The sequence below is a fragment of the Anabas testudineus genome, chromosome 11, assembly GCF_900324465.2.
Source record: "Anabas testudineus chromosome 11, fAnaTes1.2, whole genome shotgun sequence".
In the NCBI taxonomy this organism is placed as follows: Eukaryota; Metazoa; Chordata; class Actinopteri; order Anabantiformes; family Anabantidae; genus Anabas; species Anabas testudineus.
The window spans coordinates 10,973,379-10,995,920 of NC_046620.1; the positions used below are offsets into that span (position 1 = coordinate 10,973,379).

General features: G+C 42.1%; 2 protein-coding genes across 2 annotated transcripts; both read right to left on the bottom strand.

Moving 5' to 3' along the window:
* Nucleotides 1-8,287: 8,287 nt before the first annotated feature.
* On the bottom strand, nt 8,288-11,447 carry fam8a1a (family with sequence similarity 8 member A1a). The gene is made up of 5 exons (XM_026346962.1): nt 10,942-11,447; nt 10,539-10,659; nt 10,234-10,357; nt 9,467-9,606; nt 8,288-9,275 (listed from the first exon to the last, which is right to left on the bottom strand). The coding sequence occupies exons 1-5, from the start codon at nt 11,339-11,341 to the stop codon at nt 9,131-9,133; spliced, it is 930 nt and encodes a 309-aa protein (XP_026202747.1). The 5' UTR covers nt 11,342-11,447; the 3' UTR covers nt 8,288-9,130.
* A 9,719-nt stretch (nt 11,448-21,166) lies between these two features.
* On the bottom strand, nt 21,167-22,508 carry fabp4a (fatty acid binding protein 4a). The gene is made up of 4 exons (XM_026346581.1): nt 22,360-22,508; nt 21,998-22,173; nt 21,807-21,908; nt 21,167-21,416 (listed from the first exon to the last, which is right to left on the bottom strand). Exons 1-4 carry the CDS (start codon nt 22,430-22,432, stop codon nt 21,363-21,365), a joined length of 405 nt encoding a protein of 134 aa, XP_026202366.1. The 5' UTR covers nt 22,433-22,508; the 3' UTR covers nt 21,167-21,362.
* Between the last annotated feature and the right edge of the window lie 34 nt (nt 22,509-22,542).

A 22,542-nucleotide genomic window follows, 5' to 3' on the forward strand; every position in this document is an offset into this window, starting at 1 on the left:
ACACAAAGCAGATTGAGACTCATCTACTGTAAAGATGTCTAAAAAGTATGAATGTCCATAATCAATTAAGCAGTCAATGGAAGATTTACACGTAATTAGGATCTAGGAACTCTTGATATGGAGCTACAGCAACCTGTTAGCTCACCTTAGCACAAAGACTGAGAATGTAAAGGTCATAAGTTCACACATTATATGTAATTTGTTAAAACTTTAAAAGGTGTTTTTAGAAGTGTAGTTTTACCCCTTATGTGCAGGATCACTTCTTGGCCAGGGGCTGTGATTTCCAGGTGACAGACGTGACAGTACTAGCAATCTCCTCAAATACCTCTTGGAGCCACTTTAATTAATTTATGGAGGATAAACATCAAATATAATATGGATTGCAGTTTCTTTGATGTTTTCTCTGTGTTATATCAAATAAACCGAACTGGATTTTTGGACAACAGCGGTGAAGATGTCACCCTGTACTCACTGATGGGAAGTTTTATTATGTGTGTTGTATGTATTTCAGGACATTTTATACGAAATGATCAATAAATAAATGACAGTTGGTTGCAGCCCTGTGGAACAGGAGGACAGCAGACAGGTGCAAATGTCTTCTTCTACCACAGGTATTGATTGCGATGCATTGTAGTCATCAGTCAATACAGTTTCTGTGGCTTCATCGTCTGACCGCCATCATTAGCAACTTCCATCACCTCTGTGTCCCCAGTTCCATCAGCCAGCTCTCTCTCTCTCTCTCTAGCTTCGACTTTCTTTGCTTTCCTCTTGCTCAAAGTCATCCTTGATTTCCTTGAGTCTCTTCCCCTGGACATTGAAGTTAAGTCTGCTGACTTACTCCTCTGTCAGAGAAATATATTATATTGATATTTCACATCAGCCAAAGAGTGCAGATCTTTTCCTTAAGTGGTACTTCAGGAACTCCCAGGCCTTCAGAGTTTTTGTGAGTATCAGTATGAAGACCTAACCTTTAATTTTGTTTAGTCAGCCTTTTTTAAGGACTTATTTTATTACCAGATAGCTTCAAAGAACAGTAAAAAAGTGTAGGAAATATATGTATCACTATCTTTGTCAGACGTAAAGATCCGTATTTCCATTACTCATCGTCTGTATGGTAAACTTAGCTTAGCATAAATAATGCAGACAATGGGAAACAACCTGTTTCTGTTTACTAGTAACTCAGACACTAATCAGCAAAGGCATTATAATGTGTATTTCCCACAAATCCAACATATAAAAATGTTGTTTACAAGGCATGTGTCAGACTATTTCCTGCACAGAAACAGTTGCCAGGAATCCAGTCATGACTCAAGAAAAGTTACTGCTGCATTTTGTGCTTAAATGTTTAGTTTTAACAGGTAATGTAAGAGGTGCAGATACTGTAGCTGTCTGACAGAGCCAGGATAACTGTTTCCCTGATGTCTCCTGACTTTGTGTTATGCTAACTGAATAATGCACTCAGGTACATTTTATTGTAAGGACATAATAGTAGTAAACCCCTTCTGCAAAGTTTCTGACTGCACATATTATCATTTATTATTGTTAAAGCTTCATTGATTTCACGTAATCTTTGTCAATTTCCAGTTTGAGACTGGTTCTCTTATTGTAAATTAATTCATTGTAGTCAGTACAGGTTTCTGTTCTCCTCACTTCCCACATTTGTGAGTATCATATCAGGTTTTATTCATGTAGCCCAGCTTGATCACAAATTTGTGTGTACAACAACACTCTCTGTCCATAGTTTCTTAAATGTCACGTCAATTGATGTCAATTCAAGTGTTGAAACATTTTGGCACGCCAATAAGGCTTGACAGTGTGCTTTCAAATCCTCAGATGGCGTCGCAAACTTAGAAAATTCTCCATCTCCACCAAACGTATCCACCTGCTGTGCTCTTTGAATGCAATTGGACGAGAACATCTGCCAGGTCAGTTCGTCTAGACACTTGATTTCAAAGGCCTTTTAAAAAACATGAATCAATACAGTTGCTGTCTCATCAACACACTGCTTCCCTAGCTGCTTGGCCGCAAGAGGCCTGATAACATTATGCTTGTACAAACAACTGCAACAACGTCAATAACCTTTATCGCTGTGTCTCTCTGTGCATGTCTAGTCATCGTCGTACGGTAAGTGAAGAAAAGCTCTCTTAGTTAGGGAGAGTCCAAGTATGAAGTCGCTGAGTGTCCTCCGACTGTTTGTTTATGCTGGATGACAGAGAACGTTGATGTTTGTATGTGATTATGTGTTCTTATGTGCTTATGCGCATGGGGGCGTGCAGATGTGGGAAAATGTTCCCACTTAGTCTCCATGTGGTGATCATTTCCCAAGGTTGCAAACGCATGCGCCCACGGGTTAGTTTGAATCAAAGCAATGTCACTACGATAGCTACATTTTGTGGTGGTGAATTATTTAGATATTACATGTATATCTGCGTCAGCGTGTGCTATAATATTGAGATCATTCTCAACACCAGTGTATCACATTAGACTAAATCAAGTTAGACAACAATGGTATTTCCCTGACAGGCTTCCCTCCAACCTTCTGACGCTTCAGTCAGCGGATGGTCACAATCAAATCTGTGTCAGCTCTGAATGAATGATTTCACTCAACAAATTACAAATCATGTCTTCAGATGAGGACATTGAATTAACTAATACACACACAGCACATCTGTAGATTAATATACAAAGAAACTATTACATATTAGTGTGAAGACATTTTCAAAGGATTCAAATAAAGTCCTGCAGTGTTTTCAGTCTGCTCTCTTTTTTCCTACAGAGACAGCCTCTTGTCTCTATTTATAGATCACTTCCTTCTTCATTTCTGAGTTCTTTGAATTTTCAATTATGCTGAGTCTTTTAACTATACAGTACTAGCTGGAGTTACATAATGTATTTCAAGCCTCAACAAAGGAGCAGCACCTGGCTTCAAAACGCACGGCAGGTTTTAATTGATCAAAAAATGCAGACAATACACAACACGGGGTAAACTTTGCCCTACAAACGCCCCGCATTATGTGACACAAATGTATGCTCACGCCCTTTCCAAAGAGCGAGTGTAATTCAGTGTGTCATTTCCTCATGGGAGTATGAGTGTGTTTGCTGAGGCATTTGCAGTGAAAACACACACGCTCACACACTCAACATCATTCTTCTTCTTCTGAAATGACCTAACAAAAGTAGTGTTGCAAAGTCTACTTTCCTTGTTGTGCAAGATGTGACGTGATGATATGTGCCACGAAAACGAGGGCGCATAAGAAGCCAAAACTCTGGCTGATACTGTAGAGCACAGGATGCCCTTCGTGGTGAGTCAAAGTGATGGAAATCCCTGGAACATGCATGAAAAGAGGCGGCTGCCTAAAGGGCAAACAAGAAATGACTAAACCAAAATGGTAGCATGTAGAATATTAAGAGCAGTAGCCATGAAAGAAGGTGATAAAACTAAAAGCTGGGCAGAGCTGTAGCAGTAGTAGTAATTAATACTAATAATAATTACGATTAACTACATTTCAAGGTTATTGACAGGTGATAACCTGACTGATACTTCACCAGTGCTCCGTTGACCATCAAAGTGTGGACTGTACATTATGTCTATACTGTGTCATCAGTGTTTCTGCATAAAGGTTAAAAACATCTTGCTGTCACGAGTGTGACTACCTGTATAATAAACTCAATATTTAAGAATACCAATATCAGTTAATAAAAGCAAACAACCCAACGATACGACAGATTGCTGGATCTCAGTGTGTACTTACTGCGTGTGTGCGTGTGCCTGCCATTCTATTAATAGCAGACCCCGAGTAGCTGACCCTGCATTAACACAGTCAGTCAGCAGTCCAGATTATGACCCATCAGATTGTTACTCTGCCATCTGGGACGTGATATCTCAGATTCTCCACGCACATGCAGAGGCATAAAAACACGATGCAGGATCACTGTTATCTTATCAACTGTGTGAGTAGTTTATTGCAGTCAAAGTGTAGTAAGCAGGGCACAGATTTCCAAATGATCAACTCAGCTACTTTCTTGCTGCAGCTAAGAATAGCACAGTGAATATGACCAAAGTGGCTGATTTAATGCCCGATTTGACGCATTTTGATGAAGTGTTCACTGCTTGAAGGGCAAACAAACTTACTGCTGTGGTTTTGAATGGGTTTTTTTCTTTTCATACCTGCTGAATAGAACATGAATACATGTTGGGGTGCTATTAGAGTAAATAATAATTTTTTCTCCTGTTTTATTCTTCTGTTTTGATTTTGTTTTTTAAGTACCATTTTCTTCCAACTACTGAACACACATACAATTATATGCACAAATGCACATATTAGCCCACACCAAATCCATGTCAGCAGAACCCAAAGTTTATTTTTGCTGGCACACCTCCTCCAGGGGGAGCTATGTTGTAGGTGAAGAAACCCCAACCCTGGGTGGGTCACTAATGGCTGACAGGACCTGGAGTCTGAAACATCTGTGTCAAACTTGTAACCTGTTAAATTATATTTAATTTATAACAAACGTCCAGATTAAGACTACCCTACATAGAATTGAGTTGAAATCCTCAGACACATTAGGACTTTTTTACTTTGGGTGCATGGGTGTGTGTGTTCACCAATCTATTGCTGTCCCTTTCCGTGTAGATGTAGTGGTAGGTTAGGTTTTGTGTAATTGTTCAGACGTCTGTTTTGCAAGAGGGCACATGTGAGAAAATAATATGCGTGAGTATTCGCAAGAGGGAGAAGCAGAGAGAGAGGGTGGGGCACATTTGTAGACGTTAGGCAACGTACAATAGAACAGCTGACAGTACTGCTTTGTACACACACACACACACACACACACTAACACAGTGCACAATAAGATTACTGCTCTGTCATCGAGCGCTTACCACTTCCTCCTCCTCCTCTCTCGTCTCCTCCTTCCATCCGAATATAGTATAGTACTACATGCTCTACTTGACAGCTCATGCCGAGCCAGCACATTCCACATTATTACTACTTCAGATGTTTGTGGCCCAGAAGCGTGGGGATTGGCTGAGCCTCCTCCTCCACTGGGGCTTTTGAAAGCCAATGAAGAGGCTGGTCTGGGGAGCTAGGAGACTGTGAATTCAAAGGGAACTCCCTCTGCTGGGCAATACAGAGTCATGCCTAGGTTTGTCTACATCGAGACACAACTCTCTGTTAATGGAAATTGGTCTATCCATTATACAAGGGAGGTAACATTTGTGTTCTGCTGTTTGCTTATATTCCCATCAGCCATCCTGGCTTTCAAAGTCTTCCTCCCCCTCTACACAGACACATTACTCTGGATTTCTTCAGTGCACCGTACCTACACGTATGCACTAAAGTAAAGTTTAAAAGTATCATCACCTGTCCTGCACATCCTTTGTCCTACAGTAAAGACAACTTCAGCTATGTGTGTGTGTGGGGATGGGTGTGTATGCATCTGTTTGACTTTTGCATGTGTGCTCCTGTACTGTGTGTGTGTGTGTGTGTGTGTGTGTGTGTGTGTGTGTGTGTGTGTGTGTTAAAGAGAGCAAACAGAGAACGCTGAGCGGTGCGGGGCAGCTCTTGTATAATAACAGAGTTTTAGTGAGGCTGGTTGAATTTTAATAGAGTTCTTCGGGGTATTCCATCGCCTCTGGTCCCACAGCTCAAAGATCAGAGAGAATTTTCAAGCATGGTGTCCCTCAGCCTCTCACACATCCCTCCCTCTCGCTTCTTCCTTTTTTTTTTCCTCCACTTCTCTCGTACCATTTTTGCACTCTCCCTCTTTTCTCATTTGAACTCCCGTTTCCAAACCGTTCCTTCCTCTTGGGCTTTTGTCTCTCTCTTTAAATCCCTTTCTGTGTCTCACACTTTCTGTTGCTTTCTCTCCTCACTCTGTCTCCCTGTGAAATTTGTATTAGAGCCACTCGAGGCACAATTATTGCTAAGCCTCTCTCAGTTCCCTGGCAGAGAGTCTCAGCAACTCATGACTCTCAGCACAAAAACTTGCTACAGAGGGACAAAATGCTGTGATGAACTTTTAAAATCATGCACAATGGCTGACAAAATGTTTGGATTTTTTTTTTTCTTCCATGCACAGCGATTATACAACAGAAAGCTAATTTTCTCACTGCCTCGCAGCCATTTAAGGAGTTTAATACTTTTTTCCCTCGTATCTAAACTCTACAAGCTCCAAATTTATGGAAGATGTTGCACATTCATAATTCAGGCACTTTACATGTGTTTTAACACAGGTGGAGGTGGAAGCTACAAGTTGATCAACACAGCAGCCGTGACGGCAACTTGGGACACAAACAGCTCAAGAGAACAAAATTAAAATACTAGAATTTGTAAAGAGTCTTTTGAATGGCGTCTGTGATTTGTGTCTTTCTTTTCTCATTTGTGTGCACGTTGGAGTGAGAAAGTTGGCAAAAGACTGGTGATGATTACTAATTCATAAGGATTAATGGTTGCTATTTAAAAACCTACCACTCTGAGGAGAGCTGAATGAACGCTGTGTCTTCCTACTGGGACCGTAAGACAAAATATGCCCCCGGCTAATCTGACATGAACACAGCTCATAGAAATTCCACTCTGCAGCAATTTGGCACTGGAAAACAAAAAAACGAGTGTTACTAAAGTCATGCATTAGCTCATGTTAGCTAAATAAATTGTCTCTGGATAGCTCAACTTTCACCTTCGTAATCTGCTTCATTAAATAACTACGGGTGTTTTACTTTGATGCTTGGTCATTAAAAAAAAGGCATCAATCCCACAGTGGAGTATACAACAGTAGACTTAAAATCACTTATACAAACACATCACTGTGGGTTTTCCAATAAATAATAAAGATTATATTCACACTAGTAAAATATCATCAACATGCTGCAGCAGCGAGGCTGCAGATGTCAAAGATGACAATAAAATACTGCCGGAGGATTCAAAGAAAAGAATGTCGGCAACGTGCATATACAATGTGCTCACATCATTATCTGCTCAAGGTTCATGCTTCATATACACCCGACAAGACACCAAAGCACAGGAACTGTGAAATGCCACTCAGGCAGGTGGAAGGACAGGAAAGTAGTTCAAGCAATACATTTTTCAAAGACAGATGCCTTCAGTTACAATATAAGTGTGTCAGTTACAAAAGCACAGTCTGTGCTTTTTACCATTTCATAAACATTATGTTCAAAAAAATGCCAACAGTCTATTTCTATCCTGTGTATCTGGGCCACAGAATAGTGTACAGTGAGAGGTCCGCGCTGTCTAATGTCGCCCTCATGTGGCAACAAGTAGCAACTGTGGAAAGCAAAAGGTGTCGTCTCTCAAAATGAAGACATCTGTGTCTGACACCTGCACGAAAAAGTCTTTCAATGACACTTAATGCAGTCTTGGTGCGGTTGGTGGCGGTGCATACCACGTGCCTGTCGCACCGGTGTGTGTGTGTGTGTGTGTGTGTGTGATGCTCTTTGCAGGTCTAACTAATAGAAATACTGAACTAATCCCTTTAATCCTGTATTTCTGTTATGCAGTGCCAATGTCGCTCACATTCTCAGGCACGAGACAAAGAAAATTGATTTCTAAATGTATTCTGAAAATCCTCTGTCAATTCTATTCATCATTTTACACTTTTTACTTTCTGGATGCTGAAACTACCTCGACCTGGTCCCTTCTCTGCCTTTTTTATTTTAAGTTCATTCAGTATTTATTGGACACTGTGGCTGTACTCTACTGTAGCCTCTTATTCACTCATTTTCCCTGTTAAATTTCAAGTATTAAGCATTTTCCACATTTCCTCTGTGCACACCTGCAGCTCCTTTCCTACCCATGAGAGCTATACCTAACAAGGCTGTTAAAAAACACGTCCTGCCATTAATGTTGCAGCACCCCCTTTGGGCCAGTATGTTTTTTAAAGAAATAGTTTACATGGCACCTTTTATTACAGGTAATTGGTGCTATTTTGCCAGATCAGTAGCTACTCGCCGCGTTTTGGTGTTGTTAAAATTCACGAGTTTCAAATGATGAATGATATAGAAACAAATCAATGCAGAGACCAAAGACCAAAATCACATTAACTTCTGTTGTTAACAATATAATTATAACAATAGTCTATTGTATGCCACATCAGTTAAACACCACTGTAATGAACAACCTATAAGTTGCATTAAATTTAGCACTGCTACTTTAAATATGGCTTTGTATAAAACCAATTCCAGATTTAGAATTCAATTGCATAAGCAGTCAAAAATTGAATTTAAGTAACTTGGAAACTAGAATTCCTACATATGAATAAATTATTTCCAGTATTTAATACCAGAAGAGTTTCATACTGTGCAAAAAGCAGAAATCTGACATCAGTTGTAGCGCTCAGTGATACATATATTTGAGAATAAAATAGTTTTTTTTATGTTAAACATTTGCCCTGAGTCACAAGAACTACAAATCTGAAGACAGAAAATAGAAACAGAGAATTCACAAACACAGTTTCTTTGTGTTTGAACCACATTAGATGATAAGTTTTTCACCATGGCTGAAAGAGATCAACAATACTTCATTATCAAAATATTCGTAGGCACACAACAATAATCACTCTCAATCTGATTCACTATGAAATATACCTTGAAGAAAATAAGGGACAGACAAATATAGAACCTGACGTTTAAACGTGGTAAAGCTCCTACATGCGTGTGTGTGTGTGTGTGTCAGTCTTTGTTTTTATATCGTGTGTCAAGTTCTTCTGATGGCAGATGAACAACTGATAATCATAGTGAAAATTAGCAGGCATCCCTTTTTGTTTGTTTTGATTTGATTATCCACTAGGGGAGGCCAAAGGTTTCAACTCCCACATTTAGGAGCTTGAAGTCTTGCAAAAATAAAGAAAACACATTATACACTGCATTCATCAAAAAAAACAATTATACTTTAGAGGATTTCCTCACAGCTTATTTGTTGATTTACAAATTACAATAAATAAATTCAATGTACCAGTCTAAACCTTAATGCTTCCATTTTTAAAGTGCAATACATGTACAAGTTTAAGTGAGTCCAGAAACAGGCTGATGCATCACTATTAGTTCTCGGATCCTCTGCGCACATGTGCCGGTGATTATTGCTGCCATGTGTCACAGAGTCTGCTGCTAGAGGAGATGCTATCTGGCCCCTCTTCGCTGGACAACTATGGTCCCCGCCACAATGTCATACACAGTCCTGTTGTGCTGGAAGAAGAGGACAGTGACGAAGACGGGAAAGAGGAAGGCAATGGAGAAGTTCTTACTCAGCGCGCGCACTGTAGAGCTGCGAAGGTTAAGACATTGGAGACAAGATTAAATGAGAACTTGAAAAGTTCCACATATCGTACATATTCTACAGGTACTAGAGACTAGTGATGGGCGGGTTTGTGTTTCAAAGATACAAGTAGGCTAATTGGTTTTTCATTCATATCAACATTGGTCAACACTGACTGGCTGCGCAGTTCAATTACTTACGCAGAGAGGGAGACATTAGATGCTGGTACCACAAGGACTCGGTTGGGTCGAACCAAAGTAGCTGTGTCGCATTTTACCACCCGCAGGCCAAGAAGGAACTTCCCCGGTGTCGCACCACCAGCTCCCCAGATACAGATGGTCTGTTGGGATAAGAAATAACCAAAGTCAGAAATATGTGAGTTCAGTTATTGTTGATCAGTGTGTGATTCCCACTGCTGCAAATACGTGCTGACTCCCATCAATGCTCAATGTGTGTGTTTTGAAGATTAAATTTAAAAATTCAATATATTGTTCTATTATACAACAATGACAGGCAGAATGTATTAATAATTTATACAGGGTAAAAACATGGAAGGACACATGCCAGATGGCATCACTTTGAGCAGAGGTGCCTGAATGTCCCAGTGCTGGTTCCCATCTGGGAAAACAAGCCTCTGTCGAACTAGAGACCTGATACATGACTTAATCTCTGGCAACTGTGAATACAACATTGCATCAGTGTCCTCTGTGGGAAACAATGCCTTGTTTTAGAAGGACTCTGACTCAGCCTGACATCTTATTAAACAGAGAACGTGGTATAAAGACAGTGTAAAGCAGCATTAAAATGAGAAGACACTCGTTACAGAGTTAATCTTCCAACAGATTTTCAGTCGTCACCAACAGAAAATATCACTAAATGTCGTTAATACCCCCGTGGGAAATTAAATATGGTCAACATCCCTTAGCCTTGCCATTATGTGTGAAGTGTTAAATATTAATAGACTCACCTCATAGACACAGACGAGCACCCTGTAGACCAGAGCGACAGCCATCATCTTCTGCAGATCCTCCATGGACGTGTTCTCATCTATCTCCTCCACAACGAAATGGGTGATAAATTTGGCAATGTCCCTTTACAGAGGAGAGACACGGAGTCTGTGTGAGAATGGATCAGTGGTACGACCACAGAACTTGCCATAAAAGCCACAATGGGCAGGGAAGCACTGGAGTTTAAGTTTAAGTTTTCTTGTTTTTGCTTTGTCAGCATTTACCGCCGCTGTTTTGCTGAAAACTCATGAGAAGCTTTACTCACGTCATCCCGCTGAGATGCATGATCCACAGCACAATGGTGGCCTTCACACAGAACAGGATAAAGAAGTCCACTGTCTCTGCGAGGAACCTCTGGAGAGGAGAGGGGATGGTGTACTCTTGACCTATGATGCAAATGAAAAGTGGACGGAGAATCATTATTATCCTAACAGGACACATTTCTACATTAGTTACTCAACCTCCTCAATAAATTACTTTAAATTACTCACAAGCTGCTGTGCTGCATGTTTGCTGAAAGTTACTGACAGTAGCCTTGGAATAACTTTAGGTATATAAGCTTGTTGCAGCAGGGTTAAGCCTGCGTCCCTGTACACCTGGCTTACCCTAATCCACACATGGCAGCAGGTTCAAACACAAATAGAGACGAGCAGCAAACTGATCCTTACCTGCGTGTGGTTGATTCCCATCCTGCTGCTGAGCTGGTATCGGGGACCCTGCTGCGCCCTGCTCGGTCTGAGCACCCCCAGAAGGAGAGGAGGATGCCGGGAAACTGAAGGGATGAGGGTAGCTGTACCGGTTTCGTGCGTCGACGCCCTGCTGTCCACCATCGGAGGTCGAGGCAGGTGCACCCGGGGTCTGAGCACTTGACCCCGGCGGGGAGAAAGTGCACGGAGGTGGGAAGGGGAAGGCTGCCAGAGCCGCCCAGCTCTGCCAGCTGGCCAACCCGCAGTAGTAGTGCTGCCACATCCACTGCTGCAACTTTGCGCAATACTCCGTTGTTGCAGTGGTTTGCGGCTGTTTTGCGTCACTTTCCGGAGCCTTGTCACTTGCTGTAGTGGGAAACATGTCTGGCCCACTTCAAATGCTCGTCTCAAGTGTCTGGAGAATCTTTACAGACGTATTTTTTTTTACCTTGAAGCGTTTTCCTGCAGCCGCTCGGTTCATTAGTCGTCAGCTGGTCGCAAACACAGGAGCTGTGCGCGCAGAGTGTGTGTGGACATATGGGGGTGTCCGTCGCCCCCTGACCCTAACTCTGATCGGTGTCATTGTATAAGAATCACGTAATACAAGTGACATTATTATATTTACGTTACTGTTAAAAAGAAAACTATTTTTCTGTGCAGCAGATTTTAGAAAACCATCTCATGTTGTGGAAATCTAAAACCCGCTCCACCTCCCTTTTACCAGTAATGGTATAACCCATTTAAAGGATCATTCAGTGTATTTTATATCACAGTAGTGTTTACACAGGTAGTAGTTCAACATATTGAGTCCATAGTGACCAGCATCTGTCTTCTCAAATATAATTTAGTGCTATCACTGTATGATAATGTTGTTATTTTGTATTACTTTAACAGTTGAAGTACAAGTACTTACAGTTTATACATAGTTAAAATTTACCCCACTCTTCCAGTGTGACTAGGGACTAATGAGGCTACCTTTACTTTTTCTAAAGTAAGTTTTATGTTTATTATAGCGAAGACTTCCCCCCAGGTTCCCATTTCTGTGACAAGCAGGTAAATAATAAATTACAACATGAAGCTCTATCCTTCCTCATGGTACTGTGAGAACACAACCTTTAGCCACTAGAGTGCAGCAGAGGCCTGTGGATCCACAGTCATAACACGTCACCTAAAACCATCGTCTCTCTCCACAGAGTATATTTGTACTAAGAGGATATATTTGTTGTCACATTATGTTGTATGATTATACAAACCATGGAAGACAAATGTAAATATACTGTAAGGGTATTTTTAACTGTGTCACTCGTAGGTTTAATTGTGCACTTGAATATAAATTGAGGCCCTGCACTGTCCAGACTGACTTTTTGATGCACATCCCAGGGGTGGGAGGTATGACCTTCAGCCTGCGGCCACATTTAGGAATCCCAAACATCCAGAGTCCAGTGATAAATACTTAGTCTGCCCCAGAGGCCAACAGGGTCAAAAACCCAATAGTCCGATAAAGCTTCTGCAGAGATGGCTTGGATCCAAAAGACCTGCTGGCTGGTGATAAACTAAGTTTCATCTCTTCCTCCCTCTCTGTCACACACACACATGATATCTCCATCTTTTACTTCTGTTCCATCTCTGATCTTACTCCCCTCTTTCTTTTTCTTTGTCTCCCCCCTTTCTCTCAATTTCCGCCCATTCCGGTCTGAGTAAACGGGTGAGGAGGGGTTGTATTTGCTGACTGGGCTGGCCCGGCTCTGGGGGTTAGGTGTTAGGTCTGCCAGTTCTAAATGATTGTGCCTGGCCTACTGAATGGAGCCAGTGAGGCGGACGCCAATCCGACCGCAATGAGTGTTATCCCTGTCGACAGAGGCCATACGATGACAGTGCCCAAAAGTAATCGGGCCCAAATAAAAGCTGCGTCCGGCAAACGTTGACCCCCACACCCCACCCTCCCCCGTAGAAAAACTGGTGGGATTACTGCTGTGGAGCAACCTCCACCAGCTGACTGCCTTTATCGTTTTAAACAAGGACTTCATCACTGATTTGATGTAGTGAAATACAATAGACGTTTAGAGTAGTGGGTAAATCTCAGAGAGATAAGGGTATCTTGAGCAAATAATGAGCATACTGCCACATCAACAGAGCTCACACACACTGTGCAACTTGTGGACTGAGATCTAATCCACCTTTACATTTATGAGTCACCACAACAGGTTAATAGTACAGTGAACATTGCATATGAACATTTTGTAAAACAGTATAAGTGGTGTCTGACAGCATCAGTTCCCTTATAAAACACAAACCCTGTAAGTACCTTTGTTCAACGGACTCGTCTTTTGTCTGTGGCCTTTGGAAAGTCTCACCTCTTAGTGTGGGACAGGCAGAAAAGTTACACAGCTCATAGAGTTCCTGTGAACGGTTGCTGTGTCTATACAGGATGTGTACTGTGCTCCTAGACGTACACTAAGGGAACAAGGTCACAAAACAACCTTAATTGCTCAGAAACACAGTCCATGGACTCGTTTTATTATCTATTTAGTCTTTTATCCAAGATCCAGTCCTTACAACTCCTTGCATGAAAAAAAAGTTTACTTTAGTAGTGAATCTGTTTGACTTCCCTCCCTGCAGGTTATTTCATGCAAACAAAGGCGGAGGATATGATCTTGACGAAGGGGTTTTGATCAAGTAACTTATCTTCTGTCAAAGGAATAGTTGAATGTTTTGGAAAGAAGTTTCATGCTTAGAGATGAGAAGATCAACATTTCTGTGAAATAACAGGAAGAAACCGCTATCTCGGCTGGGTTCAGCCCACCAGCACCTCTAATTAACACAGAGTCTACTGTCATGTTTTGAGTTTTAAAGGTATTTATATGTATTTAAGAGTGTAAATAAATGCATTTCCTAAAACCATAAAACTATTCCTTTAATGATATATGCGGATTCAGTGAAAATACAATTCTTAGCTTTATTTTTCTTGTGTTTGTCAAACATCTGAGGATGATTAAAGAGTCCTTATGGCCAAACTGCAGTGAGTCAAATCACATTGTTGAAGTGAAGCGTTCTTTATCAGACCAGCTATCACAGTTGGAAGTGGTTAAAATGAGAGACTCCCACAGGTATGAAGAATTTAACCACAGCTTACATAAAGGTCCATAGATAACAGCATAGCACTGGTCTTAGCCAGCAGTGATTTGGAAGTCTTTACAAAAAGCGATGACTCTTGGATCCTCAAATATATCATTCGGATACGTTTGCCAGAAAGCCCACTGGGAAACATTCCACTGTTGTTCATGTGGGAACTCAAGATTTTAGGTTTTCTGCAGATCTGTGTTCGTGCACTTTTCAGAACGGCACATAGTTTTGTACGATCACACACTCACTCACGCTCTCAGTACCCACAAAGGTTAGCATGCAGTGATTTATCCCAGTCTGACTGTGTCTGGTGGGTCACAGGTTAAAAAAAGAGACAAAGCATTCAACAGCGAATGTGGGGAAAGGGTCACGCATGTCCTGATACTGTGGGGAGGGGAACCTTCATATGATATATGTAATAAACCAAAAATTAAACAAAGACTGTTTATATGATGGTCCAAATCCATCAGCCAGCAAAGATGAACACACTGTAGTGAGAGCAGCAACACATGTTGACATCGCATGTTACTGTGATTCTTTCTTTACAGTCTCAAATAGGAGTCATTATTGATTTCGTGAAGCGATCAAAGAGTCTGTGTGGTTCACACAGTCGACACTGTGATTTGTGTTTGCACCTTTTCAAACGAGTTTATTTGATCAAATTAACTATGTCGCGGTGATAAATACAACTTTAAGCAGCTGACACATGTGACTGGAATTAAATACTGAGAGGAAAAACCACTCTGCTGAGGCAGCAGAGGGAAGTCCTTGCTACCTTCGACCCAAAGAGAAAAATCCCTCTGAGGTTTTGCTCCTTGTTTTATATGTGTAGCAGTGAGAACCAATTAAGTGAATTATGTCTGCTTCCCTGGAGCCCTGACAGGAACACCCAAGAGGAGAGTGAGAACACAACGGCTCTCCCACTGGCTTCTGCTTCAAGCAAATTCCCCATCATCTTCCTCCTCGCTGCTTTATCCCTCACCTAATTCTCTTTATTCTCTTCCTGCACCTCTAACAACTCGGCACATACTCACACTTCCCCTGCTGCTGGCACACTGTGGCGAGAGGTCTATCATGTAACAACAGCGACTCTCCTCTTCCTTTAATGCTGTGTTCCCTTCCTTTTCCCCCCTTTTCTGTACCTGCAATCATCATCATATCAACAATCAAATGACTACAACAGTAGACTTTGCACTTTTTTCTGCTGCTGATGTTTTTTTGGGCGATCATAGGTCAAACGATGATGACTAACAATGTTTAAAATCTGTGCAATAGCTCTCTCCGGTTGTGTCACTGTAACCTCCACCATCACCCTCCTCTATTTCATTAGACTTGAGTCAGGTTCTTGAATTTTAGTCACATGCCTCGCTCTCCCTTCTGCTTTTATCTCACCAAAAAGGGCCTGACAAGACAAAGAGCTAACAAAAGAGTTGACCCACAGAGGGTGCTTGTTTGTTTAACGTGCAGCTGTGCATCGCAGGGAAGGCAGCTGAGCTCTTTGTCTGTGAGTTTCACAAGGGCGTCAACTCAAACAGCTGTAAACCCATAGACCTCAGATTTATGGTTACACAGTGGCGTTTAACGAAGACATTCACTCTTGTCCCAGAGCGGTATGTTATACATTGACGATATGGAAGTACACTTACTGCTACATGGCTTTTATAGTCTGTGCATTGACAGTGCCAGCTCCCTATTAATTATCATTTTGGCAACAGATGTTTCAGTGAACCTATAAAAAGATTTCTAGTTTCCTGCAAGTTTAATAAATCTCACCTGTCGGTCAGTGTTGCTTGTTTGGGATTATGCTCCTGAAATTTTTGTTTACAAGCTGCTTGGAGAAAGGTCACTCTGTGACTAATGGTTTCCGTTTTCCTACCGCCTATCAGAGGCAGCAGTTATCTCTCCAGTGCATTGTGGGGAAGTGCCTGTTGTCTGCAGCACGTCTCACAGTGTCCATCAGGCCAACTTTCCTGAAGACCTATTGTGTATTTAATAAATGTTTCCTAAGCCAGGTCCAGACTTTCAATGATGAAATCTAACACAGGAGTGCTGAGGAGCTTAACTGGATAATCTTCGTTCTTTTCATGCAGGATGTTCATAGTTTTTGTTTCTGGACTTTTATCTACTTAAAAAAACCTTTTGAGCACAATTCAGCCACACCACCTGCATCAGAAGGTCACTGTATATATGTGTGTGTGTCTATGTGCAGACAAACCACAACAAGTTGTTACCTCTCCATGAGTTTATCTGCTAAGATTCCTCCATATCTTACTGTGCTTGCATTCTCAGGTGAGGTGCAACAGACCGGCTGCTGTATTGTCTGGCATAAGTGAGCGGATTGTTCTTCTGAGACACAACTAAAGTCAAACTTCACACTGTAATATCTGCTCCCTCCCCTGAACTTCCCAGCGTAACTCTTCAGTGGCACGGCTTTATAAGTACATAAATTATTTCCCGTCTGGCTCAAGACAGACAGACAGGTATCAAAGTATGCGCACACATATTCACACACTGAACTAAAAGATCAGCCCTTTGCTCACTCCCTTTACCACCGTTTCCCCTCCAGATTACAGCTCACATGTCCTGTCACAGAGTGGTCATAGGACGAGGAGTGGATAAGCCCAACACTTAGAGGAGTTGTGTGTACTCACAGCAGAAAGCACCAGTACTTCCTGACATTTTATTGCCCAACCAGACATTTCTTTATCTGTTTTGAATAAAAATGTGCAAGAGAAAGATGTGTCAACAAAAGAACCGACACACATGCTAATACGCATTAAAGTCCACTTTGTGTTACAGCTGTCTAGGGAAAACCATTGTGTAGGATCTGGTTTGTATAGCCTCACTTTAAAGATTTCCCCCATCCTTCCTCTGCGCTATAATCACTCACAGGGGGCTTGTTCTAAGCTAAACTTTGACAGGAACTCCTGGTGGGGTGACTTGAAAACAGTGATTATTTGTATTGTCCTCAAAGGCAAAAATGTTCTTCCGCATATACAGTGCAGAAGCTCTCTCAAGATATGTTTTGAACCGGCTCTACACCCATGCTACATAAAGTGAGAATTGTCTGAAGCACTATTTTTATACATAGTGAGTCAATGCTTAATGGCTGAGGCTTGTTGCAGTGCTGACAGTAGACAGGCTTTACAGTTTACCTTGTTCAAATTGGGAATAGTTAACTAAAGATGTACACATAGGCCAACCAGCAACAATGCTAATTCATATGAAGTATTATAACTCTTACACCACTTGGCTTTCAAGCTGCATTCTTTAGTTGACCCAGGACCTTTGACATCCTGGTGGAGCAACATAACTCCAGACTTCTGAACTGCTACCCATATGTCAGATTTGTTTTTTCAGCAATTCACATTTATTATTAAACAGTCCTACATTCATTAGGGTATACTTTGTGTGGCATGTGGGACAAAGTGTGCAAAATGAAGATGTAGAATAAACGACTTATAAATTGCTAATTTTGGTGAGTTGCTATCCTGCTATAATGACTAAATATAAATGTGTGCTGCAATCCTGGATTCCGGTCCTGAAATCCCAGACATGTCTCTCCCTGAGTGCGGCAATAACAGAACAATCTGCTTTCAACCAGACAGGGCACAGCTTGCATAACACTCGGACACTTGTTGATGAAACCGCAGTTCACTCGTAAGTATATCTGGATTGCGAGGTTCAGTGGATAGAAGGCCTGTTGCATGGCAACCCTCCTCCCCTACAGCTGTGTCGGGCCTCCATTGACATAGTTGTGCCCAGCTGTTTGGTTGCCCTTGGAGACTGATCTTGGGTAAGCTTAGGTGCTGCAAGTCCTGTGGAGGGGTTTAAGCTAAAGCTGCTGTGTGTTCAGTGTTTGCAGGGAATGTGGAGTCATAGACTTTCACAGCGGCTCGGGGAGATGTACAGCTGGGGGGTTGAGAACAAGGCCATTCCCACCATCGAGTGAAAGCCTCAGTTGCAAAACATAGAGGAGGGCTGGGATTTGAGTGGTAGGTGCAGATGGAATAGTCTGATCCGCCTCGGTGTTTGCTGGCATTTCCCTGAAACCAGCATTTTTCAGACTCAACATCAGGATGTAGCAGAACTCAAGCGGTCTGAACGTGCTCCTGCTGTTGTCTCACCCTGTCAGTGTGGTGTTTGTGATTCTTTCAAACAGATACAGATTAACGTAGAGAAATAACTCAAATTCCAGCTATTTTGATTTTAGTTATATGATTTTTATTTTATTTCTTATCTGTCTATTTATGTATTCTGTGATCCTTTAGTTAGAGAAGTCCAAACTCTGTTTTCTGCTTTGCAAGTTGTTGTGACTGAAGTTGTACAGAGTTTCTCATAGTTCAGCATCCTTCTGCATCCCTGCATTAAAGAAGAGATGAGTGAATATATATGTTGCCGACTGACATGAAGCCCCTTTACAATGAACCTGGCAGCGCAACAATAAAGTAAAAGTACAAGAGCCATACAGTAAATCTCGCATGACAATTTATAGCCCACATATCAGTGGATCTTTAGCTCTGTTGATCCACTTAAACATGAAAGGTGTTTGTGTTTGACAGTTTAAGTTAAGGACAAGCGGAGGAAGGGTGTCAACACTACAACTCAAGTGGAGCTTTCCAGATGTCAAGCGAAGGATGTGAGTTCAGTTTCTAAAGTTCAAGACAATATTTCTTAACACAAAACAACTCCAGTGTCAACAAGATACCTTTGTCTATCAGGCACGAAAACACACACACACACACAAACACCCTCAACTTATGCAAACAAACAGCATGCAATCCGGGGGAAATCAGTAGTTTCCACTGTAGCGTATGAGTGGCTTTCATCCTCAGGTCATATACAGTAGCTGTGCCGTGTTTTTATACACCTGGCTGCGCTTTCTTTTACGTGATATAACAGCATACATCCAATACTGAGTCTTCCAACTCCAGCTCATCCTGTGGTCCTTCTGTTGCTTTGTTTTTTAATTCTCCATCTCTGCCAGTTAAATCTCTGCCGGCCCTCTCACTATCTGCTTCCTTCCTGAACAGTTTCCTAATTTGTACTCTGAACCTCTGCTGATGTAACATTTGCCTCTGTCGACTGTGGGCAGATGAGGAGGATCAGGACCTTTCCTCCGCAGTGGAACACCTCCCTTTCTATCCTGTTAGGCCTTAGGCTAGAAAATGTTTTTTCAGATGGTCGGAGGGAATCTCTAAGTGTACATGAGGCTTCAGGCATAGGCTGTAATGACAAAGCCTGTTATGTTGCAGAACGTGACTGTGATTCTGTTCAAATGTCTTGCAGTGTCTTGCAGCAAGACTGGATACACCCAGGAAAGGTCAACAGTGGATCACAGGGCCATATTGCATTTGATTTAATTAAGAAAAACGGTGCGCCATCAAATCAGGATGTCTGAGATAAAACAGGGAAGTAGAGATCTGCCTCATTCCCTGCAGTTATCCAAACAAAGTGACGGAGATGCCTGTGGATCACAAGCGCTGCACCTGTAAGTCAATCCATAGCAGATGTGATCTTCTCTCTGGTGCTGTGAGAAAATGATCATATCTTACAGTACACTGCATTTTTGAACAGTCTGCAGAGAGACGAAGCAGAGATTTGATCAAGACTTATTTATTTTTCGACAAGCTACAAATGTGATGTGGCCTAAAAGACCTCACCTGCTGCAGCAGTGTCAGGGCAGTATATAAAACACAGCATGTGTTGAACATGCAGTGTCTGTACTGGTGAGAAGTAATTTATATGATTACATACATACTATTCAAATCCACCCATTCATTGGCCTAAATGTTTTTTCCTCTTAAGGGTCACGGGAGTGCTGGAGTCTATCCCAGCTGTCCATGGGCAAGAGGCGGGGTCACCAGCCTATCACAGGGATCAGACGTCATATTAAAATCTTCAGTTGGTCAGATCCAGTAGTCTGAGAGAGGCAGAGTAAAATGTAGGTACATTATAGATATCAGCAAAATTATATTCCTTACAAAACCCACAGGCCACCCACCATTTCCATGCTGATACGTCTGGTCCCAGGTTTTCTGTTTGTCAGCTAGTTTCTGGTCATTTGATGAAACCAGTTTGTTTTCATGAATATTAATATAATACCCAACAGCTGACAGTGGACCTAAATGTCTGCTCGACTTTGAGTTTCACAATGATGCCGTCTTACAGGTTACAGTACTATTCTCATTTCCTTGATGACCAATATAAATGGCTCCTAAACAAAGGTGACACATCTGAGAATGACAAACACAAGCAGAGTCAACACTAATCCAACCTCTGATGCTAGCCACCCACCGTGATATTCTCATACACTTGGCATCTACCCAAAAGTTCAGATACTGTACATCCTCAGCTGCTGCCATAACCATTGTCTGACCAGAAGGGAACTGAATTGTTGGCCCACAGTTCCACCTGTTTCAGCTGTTTTGACCATTAGGGCCAATCAGTGCTATCGTTCCCCTTTCCCATCCTGGGAAAGTGGCCACTGCCTCTGGAACAATCCCTCCCCTGCACACAGAAACGCTTGACCAGCAGCCAAAGGGTGGGGACGCTCCATAATGCTTTGGGTTTCTCCCTGTACATACAGCTTCCAGCACATGTGTAATGGGAATTGTTCAACCTTCCAAAAGGGAAGAGTGGGGGCAGTACATTTCCTGACTGACCTCTCTGCATGATGCTCTTAATGTTTCTAAGTAGCCACATTCCTCAGGCAGGACCTGCCAACACACATCAGGATGGGTGACTGCCTTTTGACCTTTGAGTGGTCGCTGTGCCAGGACCCTCCCACATTTTGAGAAAAGAAATAAAACCGTATACGCCAATATGGTTTGCCTGTGAAATAATTCTAAAAATATTCCAACACTATTCCCTTAAGAATAAGCCACTGTAGTCAGGAAGTCAGATAAGGCATTAGGTTTCCATTACAATGTTTTGTACAACATTCCTCGGCAGGGTCTAATTACAGGAACGCTCTTCAAATGGTCCATGGACCATTTGTGGATCTTGCACAACTCGGACAGCAGATAACCAGCATCAACAAATGAACTCCAAGACAACATTTGACAGTTTTTTTTCGCCTTCCCCACTCATTTTTATTCAAATCACCACAACAATTCCAAATGAAAACCAAATGTCATGGTGAAGAACAAATGCACAGAAAACTGGGCAACACAATAAAGAAAGAGCAGAACACGCCGTCACTTTGGTTTGAGATTACGCTCATTGAACTGAGCCCGTCATCCAGCAATGTAGCCAACGAGTGTGCCGAGGGGACCACATCATGCCTCCTTCACGTACGTCCTCACTGCGATCACGTCTCCCATGATGCATTTCTGTGGGAAAAAAGGGAGAGAGAGATGAGAAGACGTGCAGCTGGAAGATGAAGGATTGCTGCAGATTTTTTTGGTTTTAGGAAGCATATACAGCAAATAAACGCTGTTCTCTTATAGTCCTGCTTAATGAGTCAATTTAAAGAGTTGTTCAGTACATAAATGGTACTTTGCATTCCTTTTACCCAGTGTCCCCTTCTAGTAAAGTAGGATTTCTTGTACTAGGTGCTCTGCAGATAAATGCAAGGATTTTTTTCCTTACTTTTGCAGCTCATCAGAAAAAAAAAAAGACAGCTTGTGAAAAAACTGAGGTTGAACCAGTTTAACATTTAACAGAAGCTACTGTGCAGGGAGCCACGACCAGTTTATTTTAAGTGAATGATGAATCCTCACCGCAACCAGTTTCCCCTCTGTGATCTCCCTCTCGATATTCGTTTCTTTGCCATCCCAGCTCTGTGTCTGCACCAGTTTGCCGTTCTCCAGAGTCACCACGGTCTGCGGGCACAGAACAGAGACAACCCGTTAACTCCTGCACTAAACACTCAGGCTGGGACCCGGTTCTCTGCTCGTCGGACCACACGAACCCTCGTCTTCCTGTCGTCGGCGGTCGTCTCGTCAAACGGCTCGTTGAGCTTGAACTTGATTTCAGTGGTTTTGAAGGTGCTCTGAGACTTCATGCATACAATCCCCTGCTCGTCCACGGTCACTATCAAGTTGGGCTTGGTGCGGTTCCCCACCTGCCGGGTTGCAAACCCCACACCTGCAGAGCGGGAACACGTAAACGCATCACATGTAATCAGCTGACAGGTGCACGAATTAAAGTTACCATTGCTCTTTTAGTTAAAGTAGTATTAGTTGTTATTAAGCAGAAATCCAAAGCTGCAGGTTCACTAAAACACAAAGCTCAGCAAAGACCATTTAGATCTAACTTAAACACAGCTCCTACCGAGCGCCTTCATGTAGTCGTCAAAGTTCTCGCTGGAAATCATCTTCCATGTGCCAACAAACTTCTCGACCATGTTTGCGGTTTCTGATGCGGGATCCTCAACAACAACAGTGAAGTGACTCCGGATTCAACTCCGCTGTGGGAACGCGCTCACACCGCTTTTAAAGGGCCAGCGCGACGTTC

Coding starts and splice junctions, on each gene's coding strand:
- fam8a1a (XM_026346962.1), bottom strand. CDS start 11,341: ATGTTTCCCACTACAGCAAGTGACAAGGCTCCGGAAAGTGACGCAAAA. Junction 10,358..10,538: donor ATGCATCTCAGCGGGATGAC/GTGAGTAAAGCT, acceptor TCCTCTGTAAAG/GGACATTGCCAAATTTATCA. Junction 9,276..9,466: donor TCTAATGTCTCCCTCTCTGC/GTAAGTAATTGA, acceptor TAACCTTCGCAG/CTCTACAGTGCGCGCGCTGA.
- fabp4a (XM_026346581.1), bottom strand. CDS start 22,432: ATGGTCGAGAAGTTTGTTGGCACATGGAAGATGATTTCCAGCGAGAAC. Junction 22,174..22,359: donor CGACTACATGAAGGCGCTCG/GTAGGAGCTGTG, acceptor CCCGCTCTGCAG/GTGTGGGGTTTGCAACCCGG. Junction 21,417..21,806: donor CAGAGGGGAAACTGGTTGCG/GTGAGGATTCAT, acceptor TTTTTCCCACAG/AAATGCATCATGGGAGACGT.